Below are 15,392 nucleotides of genomic sequence, written 5' to 3'. Positions count from 1 at the left end.
CTTGGCAATTTTCTGTTTAAAAGTTCGATAGATCTCTAGTGCGGACTTCTTAATCATGCCAATTCTACACATTACAGTCTCCGTTTCCTGCAGTTCCTTTTTAACCGATAGTTCTTTCTGGTTTGGCCACCTGCTGTTTTCTAAGTATTTACTAGTCAATTTCCTGGTTCGCTTCCTCCATTTTGTATTGACATTCTTCATGTACAAGTAGCTGAAAACCTTCATAGCCCAACGCTCCTCCCCCATGTCTCTCAATCGCTTCTCAAATTTTATCTTGCTGCTAGCTTCCCTGCCATCAAATGATGTCCATCCCATATCACCTTGTACTCCCTGGTTTGGTGTATTCCCGTGAGCTCCTAAAGCAAGCCTACATATTTCACGTTGCCTAATTTCTAATCTTGCTTGAACTTCTGACCTCATGCACAAGACCGCGTTGCCGAACGTCAGCCCAGGAACCATGACCCCTTTCCATATTCCTCTCACAACATTATACCTATTGTAATTGCACAGTGCCCTATTTTTCATCACTGCTGCATTCCTGTTATCTTTAGTCGTCACGCATATTTCGTGTTCCCTCAGGTACTCGGTCCCATTGCTTATCCATACGCCCAGTTATTTGTATTTATCTGTTATCTCTAGCGTGACTTCCTGTATTCTAAGCTCACTAACTTTGTTATCATTAAAAATCATGACTACTGGTTTTTCCTAACTGAATCTAAAATCTAACCTATCTCCCTCATTACCGCAGATGTCCATCAACCTCTGCAAATCTTCCTTGTTGTCGGCCATTAGCACTATATCATCTGCGTAGATTAATGCTGGTAGTGCCTGATCAATGAGTTTTCCTTGTTTGACTAAAGAGAGGTTGAAGCCAAGTCCCCTTGCCTCTAACTTGGCCTCTAATCCTTGTAGGTACATCATGAATAAGAAGGGTGACAGTGGGCACGCCTGCCTAAGTCCACGTTTCACCACTGTGGGCTTGGATACCTGTTTTTCCCACTTTTTAACTACCTTGTTAGTTTTATAGATTTCCTTTAAACGATTAGTGACTCCATCTTTTACACCCAGTGTGTCTAGTATTCCCCACAAGTCCTCTTGAACCACGCTATTGTACGCTCCCTTGAATTTCTGCAGGCCGGTAGGAAGCTTCACAGCGCAGCGCCTGATCTTGTGAAACGGCGCAGCCATGCAGGCAGGGCATTCAATTCCCTCCCTATTTTTTGTATACTACTGTCCTTGTGTACATCGTAGAACACATAACAGTAATGATAGCAAACAGATCATTGATTCGGGTAGGCTTGGTGTTTTTATTTAAAATGGAACAACGAGGAAGCTGCTGAAGCTCGTGCCTGTATACAGCTGTTTTATATGGAGATGAAACTATAACGAAAAAAAAATTGTAATGATAAACAATAGGCTCATAAGAAACAACATTTCTCTGAGGGTGCATGGAATATATGTCCCATGCAAGGCTATGCATTGCAGTCCTTACTGCATTAATTATGTACACGTACTGCAGGGCATGCAAGTGTATGCAGACACACGCTGACGAAATGACATTTTTTGCTACATACAAACGTGCACCGCACCAAATAAGACGCACGTGTTTGTATAGTCAGGGAACACTCGTGAATATTGATGAAATCACACAGCTCGCTTACAGTATAAAATAAACACAATTGCGAACAATAAAATGCGACGCTGTTTAAAGAGGCGGACCCAGGTTACGAGGAGAATTATCAGTATGGCATACACACCACGTGTCAAGCTTTTGCAACATCTAAAGAGACTAAATATGGAAAGTTGCCTTTGTAAGTTAACATGACAGTACCAAATGGAGAAGCCACACGAGAGAACAATTCATCGTGGGCTAAATAATGTGTTTTAAATATTATACACAGCTTTGCAAGATAATATCGACGAGTTTTACTCGTCTAGGTGTGGGAGGTGTAGGCCTGATAAAATGCGATGTTGCTTCAGAGCCTTTCTTTCGTAATATTGCAATTTTATTCAACTCTTTCAAACGCGGCACCGTAAATTTCTACTGGGTGCTCGAACACGGCAAGCAGGTCGCGGGGCAAAATCTTTGTAACATTTTATTACCGAAACAGCGATACTAGCAATGCTTGAGCTGCACTTGCTGTTTTCTAAATTGTAACCTCCTCAATCTCATCACTGTGATCAGGAAACAGAGAGGAAAAGTACAGCAGTAGTACGTAGAGAAATATTCAATTTCAAGCCCTTTAGCAATATCATCTAAACAAATTGCCAGTTCACTGTTGAATTCTCGATGGAAACAAACAGCTGATCAGGGACGCAAGCTTGGCTTGGCACTGGCTTGGCCGTTCATACAGAGCCAAAAGCCGCTGCAGGAAACTGAATTGCGGATCGTGTTGAGACAAAATATTTTATACAATTTTGTTTTCTTTGTTTCATTTCTCTAATTGCTCTTGTGATGGCGTGGACCGCGCTTCGTGATCTCATGTACCGGCGCACTGTTTTTAAGTTTACTATGGCGCACGATAATACATGATTGCGTGCTTTAATTTAAAAAGGTTCGCGAGTATGGCAGCAACACTGCAATGTCGGGAAGAGGCACGGGGAAGAGGATAGTAGTAGAACCAGTAGCAGCTGCATGCCCGGGTGGAGCGACTGATGCCCAGATGGAGGAATGTCAACCCGATGCCTTTTGTGTTGGCCGTTCTGGCAGTTCCGCCGACTTTATAGAAAGAGACGACCCCGTCGCTTGTCCTCTTCTCTTTTCCTTCGGGCATCAGCGACAACATTGACGGACGACGTGTTCGACTTCACAGTGCACGTGAGTATAGGTTGGTTTTTCATTCGAGTGAATTCTTGTTCAGATTTGCAACTTGTCGACTTCATCCTGATCACCTGTCACCGGCAATAAGTCACATACGTGTGATATTTAGGTGAAATAAATGATAATGCACATTTTCTGCTCCATTTGCGTGACTTAGCTACACCAGGACATGAGGTAAAGCCTTTGTCGCCTAGCCACTAGCAGGCAAGATCGATCACTCGCATGCTTCAGTTCACGAATTAACGCGCCTGCCTCAAAATTAGTAAGCTGCTCGCAAAGAAACCTTACCGAGGCAATTTTTTTTCTGTGAACAATGCACCGTAGATTTGTCTTGAATAACAAAAAAAAAAACTTGAAAAATAAATGTCGCGATCTTTTAGAAAACGCCGTGTCTAAGAGCTAGACGCGGCATTTTGTAAAAGGCTCATTAAATTCAGTATGTTTTCGTAGTTTCTGCTTGAAATTATTGTCTATGAATTTCATGGCCCAATCTTTTGCTTTGGCTGAAAATCTCGGCGGCAAAAACTTTGTTCAGTGTCCCTTTAAGGGCAGGTGTAGATGCCATCATTTCAGTCGCAAATCTTTTTGCTAGTCGGTCGGCTGGTTAACAATAAGGGTACTAACTAGAGTTCCAGATTTCATCAGCAACACATCGTCATGGCTTCATCAGATGCTGCATTATATACATTCTATCCTCGTTTTTAAATAGGTGTACCGTATGGTCCACTGTTACAGGAAACAAGCGAGCTCATGGACAGTGAGCCATGTGGTGCTAACTGGCAGCGAGGCTTGTGAATGGGACGCATGCGCATAGAATCGGGGTGCGCCCAGTTTTGTCTGCCATTTCTCCGCCTGTACGCATGACAGCATTGGAAAGCGCATCCGTATTTTAGCTGCGCAATTTATTTAGCCCAGTGCCTCCTGCTTCAGGTATTTCCTGTGAGCACAAAAAATGCATGATTTTAATCGTTGCTGCAGTGTTTTGCAAGTTGTCACCGTAAAGCACATCATATTTTTCGCATAATGCTCGCGGCAACTAGCAAGTTTCGATGACTCAAAATGCTGTTCAGGTTTGATGTAGCAAACATTTTAAGCTCGTCCTCGTGACCTTGAAATATTGGTTTATTAAATAATGGAAGGCAGAGTTGGCATCACTTGATTTACAGTGTGAAAATGAAAAGTGCGAAGGTCCGTGCCTCGCAAGTAAGCCCCGAGAGCATGAGCAGAGAAGTAGCAGACGAGGATGCTCATGCGCTGCATTTCCAAATCTCACCAGCACTAATGCTTGAAGGACTGCTGGCCACGCACTAGCGTGTTCTTTCTAAAACAGGACTTTGGCCCTGTAAGCAAGTTCTTGAAGGGCATAAGTAAAACGTAGAATGGGCCCCCTAAATGCACCCATCCTTGAACCATTGGGCTTATGAATTAGTGCCCTTTTCAAAATACAACTATTCTGAGCTATAAATTGTGACAGAACAGTGCACGAAGTTTATAAATGGGAAAAAAGTCTTTAAATGTCCCCTTTATACGTAGTGTTCTTGTGATGTCACTTCTGCCCATGTCGCCCTCTCCCGCCATGCCCGGGTAACTCCCTGGGTAACTACGGCAGTTCACGTGCTGCAGTGCGGTTTGTTGGGGGCTCGCCATCTGTTGCTGTGAACTATGTGGAAGCATTGTGGTTTTTTGTTGTCTTACTTTAACGAGCTCATTGGATTAGGAAGGCCTCGCTCGTTCACTCGATACAAGACCAGATAATCAAGATGTGCGACACATATACCAGCCACGGCGTACACCGGCTGCCCGCCACAACCTATGAGGGCCTATTATCTTGCTTTCACTACAAATTGCCTGGCCTAAAAACAAGTGAAAGCTCAAAATCTTTCGAGCCGCAATTTTAAGAGTGGATGTGCGAAGCGCAGCTGCTCTCATCGAAAACTAGTCGTGCAGAGCTAGGCAAGTTTACAAGAGATATAATATTATGAATATATTGTCACGGCCTACGCCACCAAAGTAGCAATGCCCCCCCCCCCACCCCCCGAAGTGTTTTAAACAGTGCTGATGTTGAGCTTGAGCCTCTTTGATTGCAATTTGTGGAAATAGTCGAGGAAAATATTATACAAGGCAGATAGCGACTTTGCGTGGTGTGTGCCGCGGTAATGCCAGTCATCACTTTATTTTTTGCGTATGCTTTAACACACTTTTCACTTTGTATTTTGCTTTTGTTGTACGCTAATGTACAGTGGAGTCACTGAACATGATAGAGACCGTGTATGGAATTAATTGACTAATTAAAAAAAATCCTGACGCCCAACTTGAACCGATCGGCTATACTTCAAAGTGAACTAATATTGTTTCCCATTTTTTATAGTTTGTTTCAATGCAATACCAAATCTCTGCGATCGCCATCACGATTTTAACCGCCTTCCTTGCCATCATGATTTTAACTGTGGGCAAGTTTGTATGTACAGTATCTTGGTAAGCTATATCTGTTTGCAGGTAAATACTTGGCTATGGCACTTACCCGTAATGAAGTTGCACCTGAAGATGCAAATATTGCAAAGTTTCCTCAAGTAGCTTTTGTTCATCTGCACCAGCCAAATACGCTGGTACTTTTAGGAAAATCGGAATGTGCGTTCTCAATTTCAGGTTATAACTTTCAGCGAAGAAACACCCTAAGCTCTGCTCCCTCTGCGTGGACTACTAAATCAACTTGCCTCACTAGCAGCTCATAATTTCTCAAACTTGCATCGTGAGGCAAAACTAAACGGGTGCAAGCACGAGGAGACAACATGGCAGTTGTAGGCGATAGATTCGGTTGGTGCCCGGGCATGTTGGTGGCGCATTTCGGAAGTAATGAAAAGGCGCTGTGAGATGCACGTGCACACTTTGTATAGTTGCTGTATTGGACAGCAAACTTTTTTTCTTATCTGAGCAGTTTTACCAAAGGAAGCTTCATCATATGGCGTGATAAATGAAGCGAATCCACAGGTTGAACCACATCATAGCCTCGCTGTGCTTTTGTACTATTTTTAGCTCGCAAAATTTATTTGTACATATAAGTGACAACTTGCCAGTAATAAGGCAGCACTTGTTTCTTTACCATATGATCATCTCCGGTGTGATGCTGCCTCAATATTTCAAATTCTAAGCATTTACACCATTGTATGCTAACTTTTCCTTCAAAGTGAGACAAGCCACATGTGTATCGTAGATCAAGAAGCATGCCAGTTTTACGTACTTGCAAGGTAAACATCAGAAATGCACAGTTGATCAAAAATACTAGTTTAATGGTGCATCTACATAGCAAAGCACCTGTGGCACCTCGGGAACAAGGAAATGCCACATATGTTACAAGAGATAATTAAAAAAGACAGGGGACGTTCCGTGAACAAATAGAAACAAAAATAAAATGGCACGTGGCAGCGAGCGAAGGGGGCAAGGGGGGGGGGGAGCCCGTGGGACTTCAGCGGATGAACGTAAGGTGTGTGTTTAATATGTGGAAGAAAAAAAAATTCAAAATTTTGGCGACTGAAATGAGGGTGACTTAGTGAGTGCGCTCATGACGAGAGTAAACACGGTTATTTTTTTTTTTCAAATCTCTTTTGAAAGCCACAAAAAATCTGTATGTGGTGCAGCCTAACAGAAGGTCCGTGAAGGCAAATTATGAATTCGTCGTTGTACAAAGGCCTTTTTTTTTTTTTTTTTTTCATGCGCACCATCCTTGCCGCGGTGGTCTAGTGGCTAAGGTACTCGGCTGCTGACCCGCAGGGCGCGGGTTCGAATCCCGGCTGTGGCAGCTGCATTTCCGATGGAGGCGGGAATGTTGTAGGCCCGTGTGCTCAGATTTAGGTGCACGTTAAAGAACCCCAGGTGGTCTAAATTTTCGGAGCCCTCCACTACGGCGTCTATCATAATCATATAGTGGTTTTAGGACGTTAAACCCCTCATATCAATCAATCAATCATGCGCACCATAAATAGTGCTCAAAATTTAATTGCATATGTTGTTTTCATCCTCGCTGTATTCCGTGCTGTTTATAATGTAAAAAAAAAAGTAGCACGCTGAAGTGGTGCTGCTTTTGGGCAACAGTTGAAAATGGCGGGGTGCATGAATGCGGAATACTGACGCTTACACTCAAATCACTCTTGTGGTCACCTCCCACTGTTTGCAGCATGTGTTGTGTATACACAGCTGCATATTTCCTAGCTAGAAAAATTTGATTTTAGGTGTTTCACGCCATTTTCCATGTAACTATTCCACAATATCACACACTGATCAGCAGGCTTTCAATTGCGCTGAAGGACACAGGTGCCATAAAATTCATAGTCGATTCTTTCAAGAAACCGGATGTAAAGGCTGAAGCTTCATGCATACATACACACACACATACCATATTGTTTTTTGTACTTTATGAAAGCTGCGAAGGTCTCATGTGCCTCCAAGCGTAACCTGTCTTATTTATTCTCCATCACCGCAAAAGTTTTGTGAGTTTCAAATAAAAGTACTTTGCGCATGGCCACTTTTGGGTAATTTTTTCGTGTTGGTGTTATTTGAGCAGCCTACAGTGTTTACTTTATAAGCCTGTATGTATATGTTGCATTATAAGGATGCAGAATGTGTGTAGCTGTACAATATAGATGAAGTGTAAAAATTAAGTGTGTCTATTGTAGTGTTCTTGCAACCAATCTTACCCCCGTATTCTAGAACGTCCCTCCACTCAACGCTTCACCTTCACTTGAGATGGCTGATGGGAGCACCGTGTCTAAGCAGAGAAAATTGCTGCATGTCAGCAATAATCTGCTGTGATTCTCGAGTAGCGCAGCGTCGCTTTCAAACGAGCAGCGGCACAGTGCTCAACTCTGTCAAGTGAAGGGTGAAAGTCGAGTCGGGGAGCGTTTATGAATATGGGGGTTAGTTTTGTTGTCTTGTTAACCTGCCATTAACACTGGATTGATGCTACTTTGCTCTAGCTGTACAGTGCTCTCCAAGGCTCAAGGAGGCACCGCACGGGGAAGGCTCGGAGCAAACCATGCGTGAGTTTCCTTTCATTGTTACACTATGCACGTATTAAGTGATAGACTTTAATGTATGCTATTTGTATTGTGCAAGTTTTTGGGGACATACAACTTCCAACACTTATATGTTCTGACGAAAATCACGCAAGAATGAGAGAAGCTTGTGCAAAAATTATGCAAGAGTGTAAGAAGCTTTTGCAGAAGTCTGTGAAATGAAGTTTTGAAATTTTGTGGCAATGTGTCATTGTACAGTGGTCAACAGTCTTGCTCAGCATGCTTGACTGCAGGGCTCCCGGCTGCACAGGCGCATCTACGGAGTGCCTGATGCATGATGGGCCAAATGTCAGCCTGCACACTGGTGCCTCTTATCCCCGTTTGTCTGTTACATCAGTGTCTCTTGTAAAGGGGATCAACTGTGCTACCTTTTTTTTTTCGAATGTATTGAGTTCTTTTTCCAGATTATTGTTGTTTTAAGGTAGAGTACTGAGGATTCTATTTTTCCTTCTAGATGCTATGAAGTCACTCCTTGTGTTACAATAGAGTGAACACTGTTATGAGAAAAGCTACTTTATGGAGTTAACTCACTCCATATTGACTTAACACACAGAATTGGTGAAAACTACACTCCATTCCAGCTGCATTAGGAATAATATTCATTTGCATACTTCTGTTTCTTTTGTTTGTTTGTTGGCTGGAGGTTTGGAGTATAGGGTGGCCAGAGGGCACTGTGTAGTCTTTCTTCATCTTCCCAATTTTGTGAACATCAATTGATAGCCGTATGGGAAGCAGCCAGCATGCTGAAACAGCGGTGCAAGCATGCAAGATGTTCACCATTGCATGCAGTCAGTTGCTGTGAGCAACCTACTGCATACAATTAACTGCGAGTGGTGAACTAACGCTGCACTATGTGTGCCTCCTGGAAAGCTGCAATGGTAAAGTGCCACAATCGTATAGTAACATGGATAACATCGCAATTTGTTTGTTGAATAATTTTGCAACAGAATCAATGGAGTTTTGGATAAATTTTTGTATCTGCCTGGTTCATCAAAGCTACAGAGTCAAATGCGGTATATACTCGCGTATTATGTGTACTTTTTTTGTCAATCCGGTCATGTGCGAAGCTAGTAGGAATCGCTGGCCTGAAAGCTCAACTGGGAATATATGTTGCAGGCGCTGTCACAGCTGTCTCAAAGCGGATTGTCATTTGTTTGCTAAGCCTGTTCAAATGCCCCCATTTTCTTGAAGTTCTTCCGAACAGTGCTCACAAAAACCAGTTCCCACGACAGGGTTATACCAGAGAACATAAGTACTCTCCAATAATTGTCGGGAACCCAACGTAAAGTAAGATGCAGACAAGGAAGCGCGATGCCAACACAGTGCTGTGTGTGTCGCCCTTCATGTGTGTGTGTGTCCATTCCTTGTCCCAGTCTTCTATTGCGTTGTGTTCCCTCCGATATCTAACCAACACACCCAAGCTTCTATGCTAAGTCTTATTCAACGCACTCTTCTGCTGGCTCCCATACTGAATATTGCATGTCGAAGAACTCCACGCTGATGTGCTTAGCGGTAGCACGGTTTCAGTTTTCTTCGGTAAGCTTTATAACAGCAATCTGCCTCGTATATAATTATTGTAGCCTATCACAAGGAACGGTAAAAACGCAATGGCCAGATGGCGAAACCGAAAAAAAAAAAAAAAATGAGTGCGAAAACCTGCCTCATCTAGTTGATGTGACAGGTCCTTGCACGCGTTCAACATCTGTGCTGTGTCTCGGGAATACATTCTTGCCGTGGAAGAGGTGGGAAGATAGGAGGCAAACCTTTAGGCATTTCGGACTACAGATAAACAGGTTTCAGTTTTCAAGTTCGATATTCTAGGGAAAGCATAAAAGTTCATGGAAGAAGGGACCTTGCACTCAGTCCATTTTGTGTAAGACTGCACTCGCCTGCTCGACAAGAGATGTGCCTGACCAGAGCATCATGAAGTCAAATGTGTCTGTGTGTGTGCTGGCAAGGTGGCTCGGGCTGGTTGGGGAGGGCAAAGTATGCGAGCAAAAAGTTTCTTGTAGTAAAGCAGGCTGGCTAATTATACTGGTGAGCAAATTATGTGAGGATGCAAATTGTGCGAGTAAATATGGTATGTACTCTTGTATGTTTCAGCTCTATTGCTACGGATCCTGCGGATCCAACTTGGCATCCGGCAGCAACAGAGAGAGGTTCTGCAGGAGGTGCGACAGCTGAAGCACAAGGTACGGCTCTTGTCCGTGCCTCAGCACGCCCAGCCAGCACAGCGCCCCTCTGACCTTCCCCGGCTGCCTGCTGGTACGATTGGAGAAGTGGAGGCAGCAGAGGCAGCTGTGCAGAGTAAAGCTGTGGCTGCGGCTTTGGTGTATATTTCCTGATTTTTAATATGCCTATGTAACATGCAGAAATTTAGTACTGCTTTAAGATACTGTGTTTCGGGAAACAAACTAGTCAGGTTATCTCATGAGCCACTGTACTGCAGTCGAATATGAATAATTCGTACTCAAAGAGGCCAGAAAATTTGTTCAAATTAAAAGAAGTTCAATTGATTGATTTGTGTGGTTTAACGTCCCAAAACCACCATATGGTTATGAGAGACGCCGTAGTGAAGGGCTCCGGAAATTTTGACCACCTGGGGTTCTTTAACGTGCACCCAAATCTGAGCACACGGGCCTCGACATTTCCGCCTCCATCGGAAATGCAGCCGCCGCAGCCGGGATTTGAACCCGCGACCTGCGGGTCAGCAGCCGAGTACCTTAGCCACTAGACCACCGCGGCGGGGCAAAAGAAGTTCAAAATAATGAAAGTTACCGTAATTACTTGAATCTAACACGCACCTTTTTTCCGGTTAAGAGAGTTCATTAATCGCATGTGCGTTAGAATCGAGTACGAAAAAAAAAAATGAATATGGTCATTCTATTGCCATCGCCACTTACAAAATGGCCGCCCCCTACGTGCGTCGGCATGGCACGTCGGTCATTTCTGCCTATGTGTTTCCCATGCGCGGCACTTCATACATGTGCTGAGGAGTTCGTCATCTTGTTGTACATTAGCATCGACGGCATGGTAGGGCCGACTCCAAAAACTTGACGAGTGCACCACAATGCTGCTTCTAAAAGAAAAGTCGTCGCGTGTGCCGGAACGGACAGAAATCGGGCCGCATCGCGGTCATTCGGAGTTCCCGAAACGTGCGTGCGGGACTGGCGGAAACAAAAGCAGAATATTGTCGACAGCAAAGATTCACGCAAAGGCTTCAGTGGACCACAGCAGGGTCAGTTTCCACAAATTGAAGAGCTGCTCGGCGAGTATGTGATTAAGCAGTGAGCGGCACAGCGGCCCGTGACGACAGAACTGCTCCAAGTGCAGGCTATGCAGTTAGCCTTAGAAAAAGGCTTATGCAAAGCCATTTTAAAGCGAGCAGGTGCTGGCTAACGAACTTTATGAAGAGAAAAGGCTTTTCCCTCCGAAGGGGAACGGGCATATGCCGGAAGTTGCCGGAGGAGTACGAAGAAAAGCTTCAGAGTCTTCAGAGGTTCCTCCTAAACTTGCGGCACAACAACGGCTACCTGCTTGGGCAGATCGGGAATGCCAATCACACGCTTCTTTACTTCGACATGCCTGGCACCACAACCGTCTAGGAGAAGGGGGCGAAGCAAGTTTGTGTACTGACATCGGGCCACGGTAAAACTAGAGTGACAGCAATGCTCTGTTGCACGTCAGATAGGCATAAGCTTCCCCCGTACTTCATATTTAAACGGAAGACGCTCTCAAAAAGAGTCGTTTTCGCGAGTGGTGTGATCAAGCGGGCCAACGAGAAAAAAGGGTGCGCATTGCAACGGATGTCTTAGGTTTTTTTTTTTTTTTTTTTTTCCGTGGAAATCGGGCGCGCGTTACAATCGAGGGCGCGGTAGAATAGAGTAAATACGGTAAACGAGCGGAGGGCTCACCATGCAGTGATGCATGTGCATGGAGAAATTTTATTCACAAATTACAGGACATCCGTCATTAATTAAAGTAGTCAATACATGTCTGTACACGTTGGCCTTGCAACGAGTCAACAAGTTTTGCGTGCAGTTTGCAAAGCATTTGTACTTCGGCTTCAGTATTCTCCTGGCAAAAGAAGTTGCGCGCGGCAATGTCCAGTGCTGACACTCTTCGAAGACAACTGTGTTTCCACTGTTACCATCTGCGCTGCAGCCGGAGCGTGGCCAGCACATGATGAGAATGGAGGAGCGTCTCCACCTGGAGAAAAGCAGATCGGCATTCGAGAGAGAAACACTCCGCGGCAGCTTTTTTTTTTTTTTCTCTCTTCATGCGCGGTGTTGAAAGGAGAAGAGTCTCGACATAGCAGGAACGAAAAACAAGGAAGCGTGACACCGGCGCGTTGCAGATCGGCATGAGAGAGCCAACTCTCTGCGACAGCTTTTTTTCCCCTCTTTCTCTTCATGCGCAGTACTAAGAGGAGAAGGGTCTCTACGTGGCAGGGACGGAAAAAGCCGAAGCGGGGCACAGGAATGTCGCAGATTGGCATTTGGCAAACATTCCACCGCAGTCTTTTCTTTCCTTTTCTTCATTTTCTTCTTCAAGCACAGCGATGAGGTGTCTGAAGTGCCACCGCAGGATTGGGCGGGGTGCTGAGAGCATTTTCGGAGCGCGGTATAGCTTTGATAGGACCGCAGCGTCAGTTCGAATTAAGTGTGTTGGAATTAATGAGATTCGACTGTATTTACTATAGTCTGTGAAGTCCGAGTGAACTGTCCTAAGCTAGCAGACGATGTAGGCGGCATCGTGTGTTTGATGGGCAGTGACTAGCAATAGCCTGCTTAAAACAGACATTCAGTAATTTTGTTCATTTATCACCCTATTTCGTGTCCGCTGCGGCTCTCTCTACTTTGAGCTACAGTTCACCCTGCCTTGTGTTAGCCGATTTCTTACTTTTTTAAAAATCTAACTTGCACCCAATTTCGCAGTGCGAAGAAAAATGCACCTTTGTTTATTGTGATGAGATTTCTATAGCGACATGCCTCTTTGTTGGCTATCACAGAAAAATATAAACAGCAAATGGTGCGACCATCTAGTGCGACCTTTATTTTTCTGTCAGTTTCATCTATGACCAAGATTTGGTCGCTCTAAGGTTGCCTCTTAGTACGCCTTGATCATGTTCAGTTATCTTGTTGTGCTCTGCTTACAATGCATTGATTAAAAACATGTCCAAGCTTCTTTTTGAATTCCACATATTTTATCGTTTTTCACCTGTAGAAGCTACTCCTGGTCAACATTCAGGCAAAGACATTGTAACCTCGAAGAAACGTGTATTGGAATTTGAGCACTGTACAAAGTAATTATACTATTTCATAGCTAGAATCAATATTTATTAAGGGTTATAACAGTGTTGTATTTGATTTCATAACAGCGAAACTGCATTCAGAGAAGGACTCTGAAAGGTTCTCACACTGAATGTGAGAGGGCTGATGTGGAAACCATTTTAGGTCAAGTGAGTTGAAGTTAGCGTAAAAAAACAATGAAATGTTGTGATGCCCAAAAATTCAAGTTGTTGTTTTCAGTGTCCTCTTCTTGCAGATTTTTATCATGAAAACATTTCGATGTGCTGTTGCTTTTACCCCATCTATGCTTCTTGCATTTTTTTACAGCGCAAGCACCTCCTGCAGATTGGGGGACGTGGCCTCCGAGAAATTGGTGTGAATGCCATGAAGGCTGTATTGGCACATGATGTGCAAGTGCTGTACAGCCTTCATGGTAGAAAAGGGAAAAGGGCCTTTGTGAACCTGAGGCTCTGTAGATTAGTGACAGGTTAGACTTGTTCATTGTTTTATGTGTGTGTACCTTTGTGTATTCTCTGTACTGCAGTGCTTCATGTGTACTATGGTATTTCTGTTCTTGTATGCAGATGTCATCTGCCAAAAAGCAGGGTGCGACCAGGCGGAGGCCCTCAACTTTATTAAGAGGTGGCTGCCAGGGTCTGGTGATCGCTGTGGGGGCAGGAAGCGGCGCTTCAGAGAAGCATTTGTTGTGGAGCAGCCCGATGATCCCCACTCTCAGAGTGCAGATTATCGGCTGCTCGCGGCAGCTGGCTTCCTGCCCAGCCACAGCAGCCAGGGCCTTGACAGCACCACTGTCACTGTGCCCCCAACGCAACCTGGCCTGCAGTAGAGCGGGCCTTTTTTAGTTGTGTATATATATTTTTCAATGTATACATTTTTTGTTGTACCAAATAAATAAAAAAAAAACAAAGAATAAATAGTTTGCAGACTGTCGGTGGTGCACTGTTCGGCTAGCTTATGCTGATTCGGAAGCACCATCACCATGTTTTAGTTACAAAAAAATGCTCTAAACTATGAATATATTGATTACCATGTGGGGGACATACGCTTTCAACATTTACTTCCTAACGACTTTTTTCGATCTGCTGTACAAAATACCAGTACCAAATAAAGCACTCGCTATTGCAAAAGATAAATTGGTAAAAAAATAAACTACACTTCTAGTGTTAGCAAAGGGAATGAGGTATAAAAGATGAAATAGATCGAGTAACTGCTTTCAGTTCTCAGCATTCAATTTTCTGTTGCCCCAAGTATACAGGGCTGCAAAGCTACAAGAGCGTGTCATCGAGGCATATTGTTTAAATCTTTCGGTAAGAAAAATTCCCTACTAATAATGGTTACGTAATGGCAAGCCAATCAGTAGCCAATATTCGTCGTGCAGGAAACATCGGTGTAATAACGGCATTTGATTGGCTGCAATGTGGCCCTGGATTGGTCCAATGTCGGTCGTACATCCGTAGCCAATATTCGTCGTGCAGCAAACATCGGCGTAAAAATGGCATGTGATTGGCTGAAATATGGCCCAATGTTGGCCGAACATTGGCAGCTTTGTCGGCAATACGATGGGCCTTCGTCGGCCCAATGTTGGTTGCATACTGGCTAAAACATCGGCAAAACGTCGGCCCATCATTGGCTTGAACGTCGGCCCGACATTGGAAGAAGTTGCACTTCCGACGTCGGTGCCGATGTTAGCCGATGTTGGTCCAAGATTGGTCCAACGGCGGCGTGCTGCCTGGGTACTTTGGGCCGTGCGGAACGAAAGCAAGTGATCCTTGAGATCATGAAGGATGAGGGAGTGTCGGCTGAGGAAGTCGATGAGGCCTGGGTGGATATCAAAGCACGCCGCGAGGAGGCTGAAAGGCGAGAAGCTCGCGAACGTGAAAAAGCTGAAAGGCGAGAAGTTCGTGAAGAAGCTGAAAGGCGAGAACGCCGCGAGAAAGCCGAGAGACAGGAGTGCCTCGAGTTGAAACGAATAGAATTGGCAATACTACAGTGTTCGCAGGCGCCTAGCGTAGCTTTTCCAACAGTTCAGGTCAGTGGTTATAGAATTCGGGACCAACTGCCACCGTTCGTAGTAGGCGAGGACATGGCGAAGTATCTCGTCAAGTTTGAACACGTCTGTGAGCGAAACGCTTTGGAGCGGTCTCTTTGGGGCGCAGAACCTGTTAGCTCTTCTTCCCGGCAAAGTCTCCG

At 44.5% G+C, this 15,392-nt stretch overlaps 1 protein-coding gene across 2 annotated transcripts; it reads left to right on the top strand.

Annotated features, from left to right (window-relative positions):
- The first annotated feature begins 879 nt into the window (after nucleotides 1-879).
- On the top strand, nucleotides 880-14,116 carry LOC142765637 (uncharacterized). Of its 2 annotated transcripts, none has more exons than XM_075866964.1 (5): nucleotides 880-2,818; nucleotides 7,800-7,854; nucleotides 9,994-10,082; nucleotides 13,509-13,668; nucleotides 13,766-14,116. In XM_075866964.1, the coding sequence occupies exons 1-5, from the start codon at nucleotides 2,672-2,674 to the stop codon at nucleotides 14,026-14,028; spliced, it is 714 nt and encodes a 237-aa protein (XP_075723079.1). In that variant the 5' UTR covers nucleotides 880-2,671; the 3' UTR covers nucleotides 14,029-14,116. The 2 variants fall into 2 exon arrangements, with proteins under 2 accessions (XP_075723079.1, XP_075723080.1); XM_075866965.1 differs by having other exon boundaries at nucleotides 2,682-2,818; nucleotides 7,792-7,854.
- The last annotated feature ends 1,276 nt before the right edge of the window (nucleotides 14,117-15,392 follow it).

The sequence above is a fragment of the Rhipicephalus microplus genome, chromosome 6 (assembly GCF_043290135.1).
Source record: "Rhipicephalus microplus isolate Deutch F79 chromosome 6, USDA_Rmic, whole genome shotgun sequence".
Lineage (NCBI taxonomy): Eukaryota > Metazoa > Arthropoda > Arachnida > Ixodida > Ixodidae > Rhipicephalus > Rhipicephalus microplus.
Note: the sequence above shows the minus strand (reverse complement) of the source record. Positions and strands in the feature narration are given on the sequence as shown.